Source organism: Neolamprologus multifasciatus, chromosome 11 (assembly GCF_963576455.1).
Source record: "Neolamprologus multifasciatus chromosome 11, fNeoMul1.2, whole genome shotgun sequence".
In the NCBI taxonomy this organism is placed as follows: domain Eukaryota; kingdom Metazoa; phylum Chordata; class Actinopteri; order Cichliformes; family Cichlidae; genus Neolamprologus; species Neolamprologus multifasciatus.
Window position 1 is genome coordinate 6,608,877 of NC_140449.1, and position 14,209 is coordinate 6,623,085.

General features: G+C 41.7%; 1 protein-coding gene across 5 annotated transcripts in view; it reads right to left on the bottom strand.

Moving 5' to 3' along the window:
- vps13b (vacuolar protein sorting 13 homolog B) overlaps window positions 1-14,209 on the bottom strand; it is a 317,427-nt gene that overhangs the window by 145,640 nt on the left and 157,578 nt on the right. For 3 of the 5 annotated variants that reach the window (XM_085178382.1, XM_085178380.1, XM_085178381.1), the window contains 6 exons: window positions 10,509-10,680; window positions 7,652-7,766; window positions 3,642-3,783; window positions 2,516-2,788; window positions 2,059-2,215; window positions 1,687-1,798 (listed from right to left, as the gene is read on the bottom strand). In XM_085178382.1, the coding sequence (XP_085034508.1) occupies window positions 1,687-1,798; window positions 2,059-2,215; window positions 2,516-2,788; window positions 3,642-3,783; window positions 7,652-7,766; window positions 10,509-10,680 (971 nt within the window). Of the gene's footprint in view, window positions 1-1,686; window positions 1,799-2,058; window positions 2,216-2,515; window positions 2,789-3,641; window positions 3,784-4,571; window positions 4,639-7,651; window positions 7,767-10,508; window positions 10,681-14,209 lie in introns of all 5 variants that reach the window. The other 2 variants (XM_085178384.1, XM_085178383.1) reach the window with 1 other exon arrangement.

Here is a 14,209-nt window from a genome sequence, read left to right on the forward strand (position 1 = left end):
CTGAAGAGAGGGAAGTGGTGGCTCTTGGCTTCTGTCTGCAGAAGTTAGAAGACAACTGGATGTGGGTGTGTTTGCAGCATACAAACATACCATGCCTGCTGCTAGTGTTTGTCACGTAGTATGCCTATATATTTGTGTACCCTGCACATCTGGGTGGGAAGTCATGCAGAAGGTGATCGCCTCTGTGACTGTATGTGCCCCCCCTTGACAGCATGCACAGTATGTCCATGTCCGTGTGTGTGTCCATGTCTGCCTGGGTTAGGGTGGAGCATCGTGCGATGAAATCTGGTGTCTATGAGCAAATGTGGGCACCGCAGCCACAGAGCCACTAGTCCTCTAACTACTAGAGGTAAAACATTACTGGCCAGTATGGTCTGAAATTGCATGGCTGGTCTAACTGGTTTTTCGGGTGAAAAACAGAGAAAAACTCCAGATTATTTTCCATGCCCACAAAGACATCATTTATCATCTGACAAGATAACAACATAGCCAACATGACAACAAAATAAATCTATGCAAAGTTGCCACAGAAACTGAGCAGATACATCCCATTAGCTGTACTAACTTGTACCAAAACAAACAGCAAACATTTCAGCACAGCACACTGTGTGAATCTCATGATGCTGGTGATCGATATCGTTCTTGCTCCATTAGCTCAAATACAAAAGTGAGACTGTGAGGTTTGGAAACTTTGGGTGAAATGTGCACAGTGAAGGACCGAGTGCAGGATTTTGTACATTTGAGGGCTAGGCCCTCTGAGACTCTGTGCTTTTTGCAATCAACCTACTTGTGACACGTACACCAAGCGAAAGTGGCAATGAAGCCTAAAATGGCCTCTCTTCTCCTTTTGTTAACCGCCTAACTTTTTCCTCATTTCAAATCAACTCACATCGCACTCGCAGCTGCACAAAGCATTAGGCACCACTTTTATCTTCCTCATTACATGTGTTTGCCAGCTCCATATCTGCCCATTCGCACAACTGCTCTCCCTCTCTCTTTCACACACATACGTGCTGCAGGGCTGTGGTTTTCAGGCAGCTATGACACAATCCAGATTCTTTTAGCTGCTTATAGCAGGGAAATGTGCTTTGTGCGGAGCTCTTTCCCTACCAAGTCCAGATTTTCCCTGCGTTGCAGCTTTGATCCACATGGCACGAGGGGCTTGTGTCAACAGTCTTGTGTTTCAGCTGGAGGCACGGCAGACCGCCAAGATGTCATTGAATTAATTTCAGGGACAGCTTTACCACTTAGAGGTGCTGTTACCCACCACATCCTCAATCCCCCCCCCCCCCCCCCCCCCCCTCCAAGGTAGCCAGCATCCTGAGAGACAGGTGAGCACCCATATATATGTACATGGCTACCAAGCATGTAGTTCCAGGAGGTTTAATGCTGAAGTCGTATGTGTGCTTTAAAAGTATTACATGTTAATGCAATCTAAATGATTAAATTCAATGACAGGAAGGAAGTGGGAAATATTTGCCTAATAAAAGAAGAGGAGAAGAAATTCAAGTGACAAGAAACTGACTGAATTATAAAAAGAAGGAGAATTAGATACAAACAACCTCATAGCTGCTGTTTTAGAGTGATTGTGTAGCACTTAGCTAACAAAATAATAAAATAATATTTCAAAAAAGATAAATGAATCATAAATTATAAAGGAGATTTGGTGGCAAGAGATTGGCTTACTGGTAGATGTCTTTTCGCAGCACAGTGCGGGTCAGCGGGTTATCAGCCTGAGGAGCCATACTGAGGGAGCCTAGCTTCAACACCAAGGTGTCTTCCTTCTTCATGTGGGAATCTACCAGGACACATACAAATACACAGAACACAAAATTAAGCACTTATGAAGGAGAAGAAATGGTTTGATGCAGAAAAATATATTGCTGATTTATAAAAACAAATGAAGTCAAAGCATATGATAACTGATACTGGCAGAATTCATTAGCGTTATTATTTTTACAGTAATAAACGTTTTACACAGACCTCATTATATATACTGTATCTTTGCATTCCGTTGTGGAGGCTCTATAATGTCTTTAAACAAAGTAATTCTCTAACCTGACCCAAGCTGTTTGTCTTGTGTCCCAGGGCAGAAGACCCTGATCACACTTGTGTTGATGTAGATGAGAGGAAGACATCGAGAGGTCAACGTGTGGCTTCTCATTGGCTGACCTGCTGATTTCCCACGCTCTCTGTAGCGTCTTGGTACCTTCGCCTGAAAATTTATGAAGCCAAAAGTACAGGTGATGTATTCGGAAGATCAAGGTTAGCTGGCTTCTTAATCTGCATCAAATTATTTGAACTGGCTTATTCTTATCCAATATATTTCATCTATTAATGTTAAAACTGATTAAAAATCATCAGGGTTTCAATTCCTGTGCCCAATACTTTTTATAACTATATTACAAAAGGCTACACTTAAATAAAAAGACATTTGTGATGCTGTTTATTTCCCACGTGGGGCCAGCGTTAACAAACTTCACAGTTATTAGGACTGACAGACATTTTTTGCTACCTGGAACACTCCTGCTACAGTGGCCAGTAAGGGACAGGACAGAACCACATCAAACGGCTGGGCTGTCAGCAGGATTTCTCTCAGGTACAGCGGCGAGCTGTCTGCCAGAGGATCAGTGGTCACCTGCTGATTGGCAATGGTAGCACTGCTGCGGGTTGGCCGCTCAGGCCGAGTGGTGAGTTTATGACGGACATTTTTGGTGATAGCTTGCGTGTAGGTGATTGACAGAAAGCCGTGCTGCTGGTGAGAGCCCTCCAGGACTTTAGCTGCCGTCTGGCCGGCGGTAAGACAGGACAAATCACACATGAGCGATATCACACAGGAGTCACACGCAAATAAAATTCATTGTTTATTGTTTAGACTAATTTTGTAGGTAAAGGTTAAACCAGAATAAAAATAAATGAATAACTTCTTGAGCTATTTTTCTCAGATCGCATTTTAATTTGAAATATTTTTTGCCAAAAAAATTCAAGGGAATCACGTTGGAATCGATGATCTATTTAGTTTAGAGGATTAGATTTACACTTTCCCCTTCGATTTCTGAAAAACCTGACATCACTTTTTCATATATAGCTCAAAAAGCATGCAAAGCTTCCATTTTATTATTTATTTGAAAAACAATCATGGGGTGAAAACAATTAAATACAGAGTACCTCTGAAAAAAGAAGTTTCATTCTAAATGTTTAATGATTAAAAGACAAGCTGATTGATTATAGGCATCAAGGTAAAGTGCTACAACATCCAGTAACAGTGGATTAAATAGCTGCTGACAAAAGGATTCATTAACTGATCATTTTCTAAGTTCGGCACCCTTTTAGGAGACTTCCTATTAAACCTAAATAAATACAAAGAGACCCAAATAGTGATGTTCAGACTATCTACCTGATCTATTCCTCAGAGACAAAGTGCTGTATGTGACTTTTTGTAGTTATTTTAATTACTTAAACTATTTTTTTTATCTGTTGTTGTTCATAGAATGACAGTTTTGTACTGTGCTGGTTTAAAAGCATATTTAAAATTGATTTACATCAGAAGCCTTCGATTCTGAAACACCTCTGAGGAACATACAGAACTCTATTAAGCCACTGTTGATGGAGGGAAAAAAAAAGAAGAGCGGGATTCTTACAGGAGAGAAAAAGCCAGAGAAGTGGCTGAAAGACTCTTGCTTGCTGACGGGTCGAACCAACACAGTGCGCCTGTTCAGCTTGTCAGTGCAAGAAAGGACCACTCCTCCACAGCCGCCCGAGCTCCGAACACCCTCCTCCATACTGGAGGGAAGGAGAGAAAGGAGATGCAGAAAAGAACAGAGGAGAAGAAGTCACACAGAGAGGGCGGAAAAGATGAGGAAAAAAAGCTATAACTAGAAGAAGATAATTAAATATAGAATAAACTGATTAAACCCACAGGAAGCTGCTCCAGCTTGAACCAACTGAAGTATTACATTGTCATGGTCTTATACTATCCAGCAATAAAGATGTTGAAGCAACTGTTTAAGTTGTGTTTTGAATAAAAAGTACACAAGGTACCCAAAGCACTTTAAAAAAAACGAAGATTCAAAAGTTTTCTTTGCTTTAATGTTTAATAATTTTAGTTTCTATTCATTATCATCTGACTAAACCGCATAATCATGGTCAAATCTGTGCTAACTGACACATTTTCATTTGCTTGCCAGTTTAAGACCATCACCAGAATGAAATTTGTCAACAAGAAAAGGGAATGCCCATGTTTTAGTCTCATCCAGCAGACACAGAGAAGAAAGGCTCTCAATATTTTTCATTGGTTTGATTATTCAGCTAGTCAGAATCACTGGAGAGACAGGTGAGTGTTACACCATGAGCAAAATTGAATTCTGTGATTATATTTCCACCTGTTTTGATGTTATTAATGTGTTCATCATAGCCAAACACAATATTTTGTCATTTATCTTCCTTTAGCTTCCTGTCTCTCCAGCACGAGAAGAGATAAGTGACCTTGATTAGGAGCAATAAGATGGCGAGGCGCAGTATAAAGAGACCTAAGGCTGCCATAGCTGTTCTGAGATAGGCAGAGGCCTCACCACAGATGTCTCCTTGCACTGCAGAAGGAGTCCTTCATAGGTGCCACAGTGCCAGACCTGCCCTGGCCTGGAGAGACACACAAGGCCCATCTTAAAACAGTACCTGGGATTACTCGTGTTGCTGTGCCAGGGCCTGAAAATGTCTCATCAATGGCAAAATACAAAAGTGAACCACAGGCCGATGCTAACATTTTTATCAACCTTTGAGATACTAAAGTTACACACCCATATAAATTTTATATACTAAGATTATTTGATCTTTTCATTTATCACTATAGCCATACATAAGAAGCAGAAACCACAAATAACATGAACGCAGACATAACAACACAACAATTACCATCCTCAATTTGCAGTCCCACAAAAAAACAAACATAAAAAACTACCCCAAATCTGGAGAATGTGAAACACACACAAATAGTATCAAATGGTGCACAAAACATTATGGCAAAATGCTTCGCACAGTGGAAATGGTTCAATACCATCAGCATCTTTCCTTTTAGTAACCCTCTCACTCACCTTGCCCACCTCTCACTTCATTACACCCCATTAGTATACTGAGAGTTCAGCGAGAGAGGAATGGTCCCAGCGGTGAGTGTGTTTCTGTGTGTTCCCTGCATTGTTACATAGTGTGCATGTTCTTTCTTTGCACACTTGTGCCAATATATCTTTGTAATCTGCTCTCTCACTTGTGAGAGTAACTAATCGACACACGGACCCCCCACGGCTCCTCGGCTCTCTTTTCTCCCTCTGTGCTTCCATCCAGTCATCCTTCGCTGCCTCCTATTTGTGGAACAGCTGGAAGACATCAGCTCCAATTTGCGTGAGATGCTCAACAGAGTGAATAAGGGTGCACTGTATCTCGGGAGCATCTCTGTGCTACAGTTAAATGTACGTCTTTCCGACAACATGGCAAATAGCCTTACAGAGTCCACCACTCTGCCGCCTTTTTGCCTTCATCTCACTTCAGTTTCCCTCCTCAGCTTTATAATAAGTGAGCCCAGTACCGATGAGGTGCAACACCCACCTAATTTGTCCTCCCTACAGACTACTTCTGTCATTTTCCTTCCCTCCTGCTCACAACTCCAATTTTGATACAATCACAAAGTCAGTTATATATTTACCTCCCATATTTACTTGCCCTATCTAACTTTCCATTCATTTTCCAGCAGTGAGATAGCAAAGGCCAGATGAGGCATTTTCTCTGTCAAGCTTGATCTAATCTAACCCACTGCACACAAATAACCCAGGTTGGGTGATGAAATACCAAACAATTATCTGTTCAGAATGATTAATATGGACTCCACTGGATGTGGGCTCTCTTGTATTTGTGGATGACGGGGATTAGATTGGGCCCGCAGCCCAGAGGTCCTCCACTGTGTCCTAAACAGCCATGACTGTAACCTGGCTTGGATAATAAAGTGCTTCTGCCTGCCAGAACATTGTTCAGTGAAAGTGTGTTGGGACCACGTTGTTTAATTCACATTAAACTGAAATAACCTAGAAATGAGAAAATTGACTTATTATCTACTTAGGAAGGCATAGAGGTCTAGTAAAAAGATTAGGCTTGGCGCTGCCTCAGAAGCAATTAGACACACACCTGTGGAGAGCAGAACCGCACGATATAATGACCCAAAGCACCTTCACTCTCTAAAAATGTCTAACCGCTGACTTGGTCCTGGCTTAAACTGTTACTCAATACTGTACACAACACATGTGGCCTGACGGAATATAAATTAACCAGCTACAGCAAAACAGGGAGGTCTGTGAGACGCCTGCTAGACAGTCAGGTTCACAGCCAAGGCAATCAACTCAGTCCCTCTTTGACCTGTAGTGACATGCCCAAGATCCAGATAAGATGATTTTAAAATCTGGCAAATCAGCATCGGTAGCTATTATCATATCGATGCTGAGACCGTTGATTGCTAATGATGGGGTCCAGTACAGGCTCAGGGCCCATGAAGATCAATCTCTCTTTCGCTGTCTGGCTCGATCAGAGCATGAGACACTTACAGGGGTGTATCTACACCGACACTTATGGACATACACTGCAAAATACACACAAAAATAGTCTGCCCGCTGGATGCAACATGCAGCAGTGTTAGATCGCTGTTTCATTATCTCCTCAGACAGAGACAGGGGGAATTGCCTCCTGCTAAGCGGTCTCTTCCCAACAGAACAAGACTTCAGGCACGTACAAAACGTGCCTTTGGAACTGCTGAGTTTATCGCCGAGGGATGAGATCGTAGCACGGAGAGAGAAAACTAAGGATTTAGACACTGAAAATAAAGTCCCTCTTCAATTAATGGGAGACACATGTATGTGGGGCATGGGAAAAAATCTGTACTTTCATTTCAAGCTCCTCCATGCTACAGTATTTTCTTTCATCATTTCAGAACCCAGAGCTAAATTAGCCCATTGTGACTGTAACTTGACATGGGGAGAGATTACCATAAAGATGCAGTGGAACGTCGCCCAGTGGTTTTCCTCCCCTAACAACGTGTTAATGTTTCTGTGAATCAATTCAGACACCGCAGACAGAAAGAAAATGACTGACGGACTGACTGAACTACCGCTCTGTGAGTCAGAGTTGGGCCGGCCCAGAATCCATTCAGCGCGTCTATCTAGTCAGTCGGTCCATCTGTCTGTTAGTCTGTGGTCAACACCACAACAGCTGTCTGGAAAGACAAGGACGTTGAGGCGATAATCCAGAAAATTATATGAGCAGAAGTGGGAACAGACCAAAGTGGCAGTACTGGTGGTAAAAGTGTGTGTGGGATTGCAAGAGCACAAGCGTAAGGGGGCTGCATGTTGTCCTGGTGGATAAATGTGGGATCCCAGGTTTTACTGCAGTTGAGTCTACATAAATTACTTACAACATTTACTACAAAAGCTTGCAGGCTAAAAATCTGTGGGGGAAAAAACCTATGCAGACCTATCCAAGGAAAAATCAACAAAGCTCCTTAGTAAGACGTCAACAACAGAACAGAACATCAGATATCCTTGCTGTAAGGTGCCAGGGGTTCAGGCTTTTCCTTTAATTTGCTCTGTCTCTTTACATGCAGTAGATCCCCTCGTACCTGCATATGTAGTGGTCGATGTTGAAGCTGCCAACTTTACATTTGATCTTTGTATAGACATCTTGGACATCCACAGAGGCACTCAGGTCTTCTAGTTCACTGATGACGCAGATCTCTGGCAAAGACAAAAACAGAAGAGAATATAATATAATAATAAAGACATACATTTACCAAGAAGCTCCAATTTGCATCAACTCTTAGTTTGCAATATTCTGTGGCCACCCTAGCACTTCACAAACAAGCATTACAGCTGAACTTGGACTGCATGAGAGGAAGTTTAATCTGTGCGAGTGAATTTCATTAGCCTATCCAGGTCTTGCCTTTGGCCATAATCCGGCTGCTGTGGTCAGTTCCTGCACAGTGGATGCTCAGTGTGTTTTTGAAGCTAGACCAGTGTTGCTGATCAAGACTGAAGCCACACAGATACACACACACACACGCACACACAGAAAAATGTGCAAACGCATGCAGCATTTGTATTGGTATGCCTGGCTGTGTTTCAGTGCTCTGTTTGTATTTCAGAAGGCAAAGCATCTTCTCAGTTTAACACGATATCCAACTGGCCCCAGAACCCTCAATCTGTCTTAATGAGGAAAGAGAGGGTGAATGTGTATTTACGCAATATTGAAAAGCCTGTGGACTCTTCTGTGTGTATTCCTAAGGTTGCATGTGTGTACCTCTGAGCACCTTGTGTGCAAACAAAATTCACCCACTGCAGGCAGAGTGAGTAAGGTTCATAGAAGGACTGATTAACTTTGTACTGAACCGAGCTTGTGAGCTTAACTGTTGAGTCGCTCTCATTGTTTCCACTGAGAAAGTCCCACAATCACAGACTAGCTTGGGAAATTGGACATTGTACATCTGAAACTATGGTTGCTGTTGTACTGTTGCCTTGTGGTAACTGAGAAATGTAGATGTTCCTAATAGCTTATTAATATTGAAACACAAGGCTTTTCAGCTTTATTGTGGATACCGCGTGGAAAAAAAAAACCTCTCCCAAGTTGTTTGATACTCAAAAAGTCATAGTCTCCAACACAGTGCTGATATTGATATATGAGTTTTCTAAACCCACCCTGTGAGAGTACTGGAAACCCTTAGTCCCTTCATCTTAGAATGGCTCATCTTGAAAGGCAGAACGTGTACCACTGATTTGTGCCTTCAGCAAAAGCCTCTAAACACTCACGCTTCAATTTCTACCTCTAAACTTCCAACACATAAAAGCATAACATTATACCGGAAAACCAATACGTCTGGAACGGCTATTTTTCCATTTCTCTGGAAAGACAAGAATGTGATTTCCTTTGCAGCTGAAAAACATTACATCATAACAGTTTTTCGCAGTCTTATATGTGGTTTATCTCCAACAATGCATTTGTGATAACAAGCGTCTAAAAAAAACTGCATGCGCACAATTGTTGCTTTCAATTAAATACTTAATGTGCTGCACACAGAAAATCCACGGGTAAGATCATTTTGCAACTCAGATGGCACATATTAAGCCCAAATCCAAAGTAATGCCTATTTAGGATGTCTTTAAATCAAACCATCTCTGTGAGGTCCTCAAAAACATTCCATTTCCACTATTAAAGACCTTAAGCTGGGTGATCTGGTTGGCAGATGCTAAATATTACAGCCACCAATTAAAGGTGAATCTAGCCTTTCATCGCCCCAGTAAATTTAAAAGGACAAAGAGGCAGTTCGCTTGGGATTCATCACCCATTTATTTATCTTTCCCCTCCACCCCCTCCTCCCCAGCTGCCTTTCCCTTCTTAGAGCTTAACATATGACTGAGAAAGCGGGCGGGCACCGATCCTTTTAAGTGTTAATATAGAAAACCTTTGAATACTGTTTTGCTCTCATACACAGCAAAATGAAACTTTTTTTTTCTTTTCGTCTGTCCCGTTCGGTTCTTTTGCCATCAAACTGAAACATTTTCATGAAAAACCTTCCCCCTCTTTTACACTTGTTTTATTGTATAATTTCGATAACATTTTAAGGAGCTTGGAAAGAAAAGCATCTGGACTCAGGGTAGTCCAGATGCTTAATCACCCTGCTTAATCACAGAAGCCAAGGTGTAAAAACGGGTGTGGGTCACAATCAGCCAAGGTTTCGGGTGACCTAGCCCCACCCTATCATGTGACTTTCTGAGGTCAAATGGCCCAAGATGTGAGTGGGCATTAAGGCATCTGAAAAGGGATCGCAAAACTGGATTATAGATGGCAGACAGCTGGTTTTGTAAACCACCGCCTCTGTTCAAAGATGGTCGTCTACAGTGGACATAGATGGCTTCTTTCACTCCTCTTTCAAACCATCTGTCCAAAACGTGAACATTGGCATCCTCAAAAGAGGATGTCCTTTGTCCTTTAGATGTAGATGAACAGCCGAGTCTTGTCGAGGTGAGTCATCTGTTGTGCGTTTATGAAATGGCTGTTTGATCTTTCCAGTGTAGAGGTCTGAGCATTCCTCGCTACACTGTACAGCGTACAATACGTTGTTAATTTGGTATTTGGGATGAACTGAAGAAGCTTCTCGGATGAAATGAGGTGAAACGTCTTCAAGAAACTTAAAGAAGTCCAGACGCAAAGCTCCTTAGACTACGATGAGCTGGATGATTGAGAACCTTCATAGACATTTTTAATAACAGTTACTAAACATGTTTTTGTGTAGTCGGATGTGGTGCTGTTAATGCTAATGCTCCCCTGCTTCTTTTTCAGCTATTTAACACACACACACATACAGACATCTAACACATATCATGTGTTTAGAGCAGAAAGTCATTAACTTAACACCTTAAGTTTGTAATATTCAGCAGAGAAACCGCGGTGTTTCTCTGCTGAATGATGTTAAGGTCAGTTACCTGTCTTTTTGGCAGTGGGATCAGGAGCAAACAGTTTAACTGTGACCTTGGGCAACATCCACTGCATCCAAAGGCTGACCTTCCCACTGGTTCCACCAATGCTGCTAGTTTTCTGCTCCAGTGTCACCGTGTCTGCAAACGGACCGTCGTCTCCTGCAGTCACCGAGTCGCCCTAGAGAGCCAAAGCAGAACTGTTTTGTTGGACAGAAGAAAATGGTAACCAGCCAACAAACTTGCGCCAACACAAGCTTGAGGACCATAATGTAATTCACACATTAATATTGAATTCTGATATTTGTCCAATAAATCTAGTACAGATAAGGAGAGAAATGCCTGTCGCTTAAAATGTCAATTAGCCAATTACAAAGCACATTTCAGCCAATATACTACATAATTTGCTAAAAGATATAACAACTAAACACAACCAAATAAGAAGAAAAAACTCAAAGAGCATTTAACTTAAAATTCCTGTTTGTTTCCCATCATCATCGAGGACTGTATGCTTGAGTGCATGTGTTTGTCCATGTGTTTGGTGAATGTGTATGTTTGAAAGTGTTGTCGCTGTGCATGTAGCCATAACAAAGCAACCACCAAATATTGAGCCTTTTAGTGCATAGATGACATCAGTGTCTGGTGAGCAGAACCCCACGCAGAACAGAGAAACGTGTGTATGTCGGGAGGTGGGTGGGGGGGTGCATTGTGCAAAGCTGTCACCGGTGTTAACCCCAAAGTAAGCCACCAGCACCCACATGGCCTCCTTTCACTCAAGTGCGCCAGGACACACACGTCTTGCAACCTGGGAGAGAATGGGAAGCGAAGACCGGAGGTGGGGGCGGGAATGGTAGGGGGGGGGGGGGGGGAAGAGTGAAGCTGAAAAGCAAGCAGGATGCGGTGGAGCAGGATGCCTTCTGTGAGCTCTCAACTCATTACTGGGGATTTGGCAATGCAACGAAAATGACAGCACTGGGGACAGTTTTATGTCTCAGTCTCTTCCCGGTAAATATGTTTTCCAAACGTGTACAGTATCTGTGCGGCTCGCTTGGAAAGTGAAAAGCCTACAAACAATATTGCAATTAGGAGTTTCATTTTTTCCGCAGCTTCTCCCATCGCAGTGTGGTAATGACAGATTGTGTCATGGTTATCAACCGTGGCTCTGTTTGGTGAGGAGGTTATCAACCATCTCAATTAGAAACCCCACAGCTGCTATGCTGATTACAGTGTTGTAAAGAGGATCCAGATGAGGAAACTATGTCCTCTTTCCACAGCTGGGGGGAGGGATGAGGGCCCGAAACTAATTTGCAAATTTAATTTAATCACACAGTTAAGGCTGGTTGACAGCAGAGCATGATAAGAACGGATGACAATAATATAAATAAATTAAGGATTATGTCGATTCAAAAATAGATGCAACGTCACAGTGTATGGGGACCACTAGGAACTGATGAGAAGCATGTGCTTCACACACTAGTTCACACTGTAAGAAAAGGAAAGCAACAAAACACAGGCGTGAACTTATCTAAGAAGATGAGGATTTAATTCCTACCTTTGATAAAATAGCTATACATACACTTATGTAACTAAATAAACAATGAAACCCACTGAAAATCGGGAACTTAAATACCATCATTATTGCATAAATGCCACAGTGCTAACTACACTAAATCTTTTGTGTTTAATTTACTTAAATAATGACTCTAAAAGTATCATTAAGTGTCTTCATCAAACTAATCTGTCAAGTTCCGCAAATGTGTGCACATATGTGAATGTGCGTCCGTCTTTCTGAGTGTGTAATATCGCTGATTGGCAGTGAGTAATATGAGACTAGCAGTAATGGTGTTCAGTCAGTCTCAATGAGAGATATTCTGGTGTCAACTGCCATTTGGGGACTAATTATTGTTGAGATGAAGTCAAAATATGGCTCTCTCTCTCTCTATGTGTGTGTGTGTGTGTGTGTGTGGTTAGGATTGTTTAGTTTACAGTTCTAACCATTTGGTAGGATTAGTCTCTGTAACATCATGTGTGGAAACAGGAGCCAGTTGCTGGCGCTGTGGGAACCAACCACCATGTACTGCAGCGTGGTTGTGTGCGAGCATTGGACACTCGACTGCTTAAAGCTTCCAGGCCAGAACTACTGCTGTCATCTTTAGAAAGCTTTTCCTCGTGTAAACCACAACAGTCACAAGTAACAAGTAATTATGAGCATTTTAATGTCATTCTTTTCTGCCATGTCAAATTGCATGAAAAAAGTACTGTCTATATATTATTAAACATGGAAAAAATTTAGTACAGGTACTGTAATTTTTAAACAAGGGGGGAAATAAGTTAGACTTTAACTATACAACATATATTAAATACATCTTTATTTTTAAGGGTGAAAAAGGGGAATTCAAAAATAGAAATGATATATTTCTTCTTTGAAAGTGACAAACAAAAAAAGTAATGGTAAAAGTTGAACTTTTTTTAGTGTCTTATCAAAGTGAGGTCTTGGTGTGGTTTTGGTGACGGTGGGCTCTGCTACGTCCCTGAACTGCCAGATCAGGGCCCCAAACAATCACACACTTTCTAGAAGTATTTTCCCACACCTCCGCAAGCCAAGTTGTAAAGTATACAGTTTAATTCCTGGGCCTCCGTGCTATAAACGGGCTGAGGATCCGGGTTTATTTTCTCTGCAGAGTTTGTCTTTGCTCATCAGAGAGATCCAAACACTGGAAGACAACAGCAGGCTGGGACGTGTCAAAGGAAGAAGGAAAAGGATGATTATGAAAAAAGAGAATGGCTCAGGCACAGGTGGAAGGATCATTTGGAGGAGAGGAAAAGGAAACTTTCAGACTGAAAATAGTACAGAAAGAAATAAGAGTGCTGCTTGATACCACTTTAGATAGAGAAGCAGTGAAGAATAAGAAGAGGGAGAGCAGAATGCTTGGGGGCACAATAGGGTGACAAGCAATTACAGACATGGAGAAAGCAAAAGAAGAGAACCTGGATCTTTGACTGCTAATGGTAGAGATGTCTGCTTTCTCTTCGCCTTGTGGTGCTCAAATAATGCTTAAAACACAGTGGCAGTGTTTCCAGAAATCATTAATTGGTTAAACTTTTAAACCTCGTTGTGACCAGTTTCATGCAGGAACTATTTACTTTCTAACAAACAACTCCAGCAAAACTTAGCAGAAGTTACCCCCTTGGAAGATTTAACACTGTTGCTTTAATGTAGTGAGAATTATTAATAGTGCAGGTAAACTACTGGTGGCCAGACGAGCCACACAAGTTGGCGACAAAAGTTGTAAAAAAAATCTCAACAGATTAAAATCCTCATCAGAGGAAAGAGAGCTAAAAGGTACGATGAACAGAAAAGTGTGGCGAAACAATAAAACCGCTGAAAGGGGAATGTCTGTTTATTAAATACTATGCTGTGTAAATTAATAAATACTAGTAGAACACTTGTTTACAAAATACAGAAGTATGAATAGATTGCTTTATATTTTTACACAAATGGGGAAGAAAATATCTGGGAGGACAGTAGGGCAGAGGTTTTTGTGGGTGTAATGTGAATGTAGCTAGAGAAAGAAAGGGTGGGGTGTTGGGGGGAGACTGCCGCCACTACTGCTGAGACTTATCAAAACAGCTCCTACATTCTTGCTCAATCACTCGGCCTCCCAGAGGACTAAACACTTCTACCAGTGTTTGTACTTAGGTAAACAGTG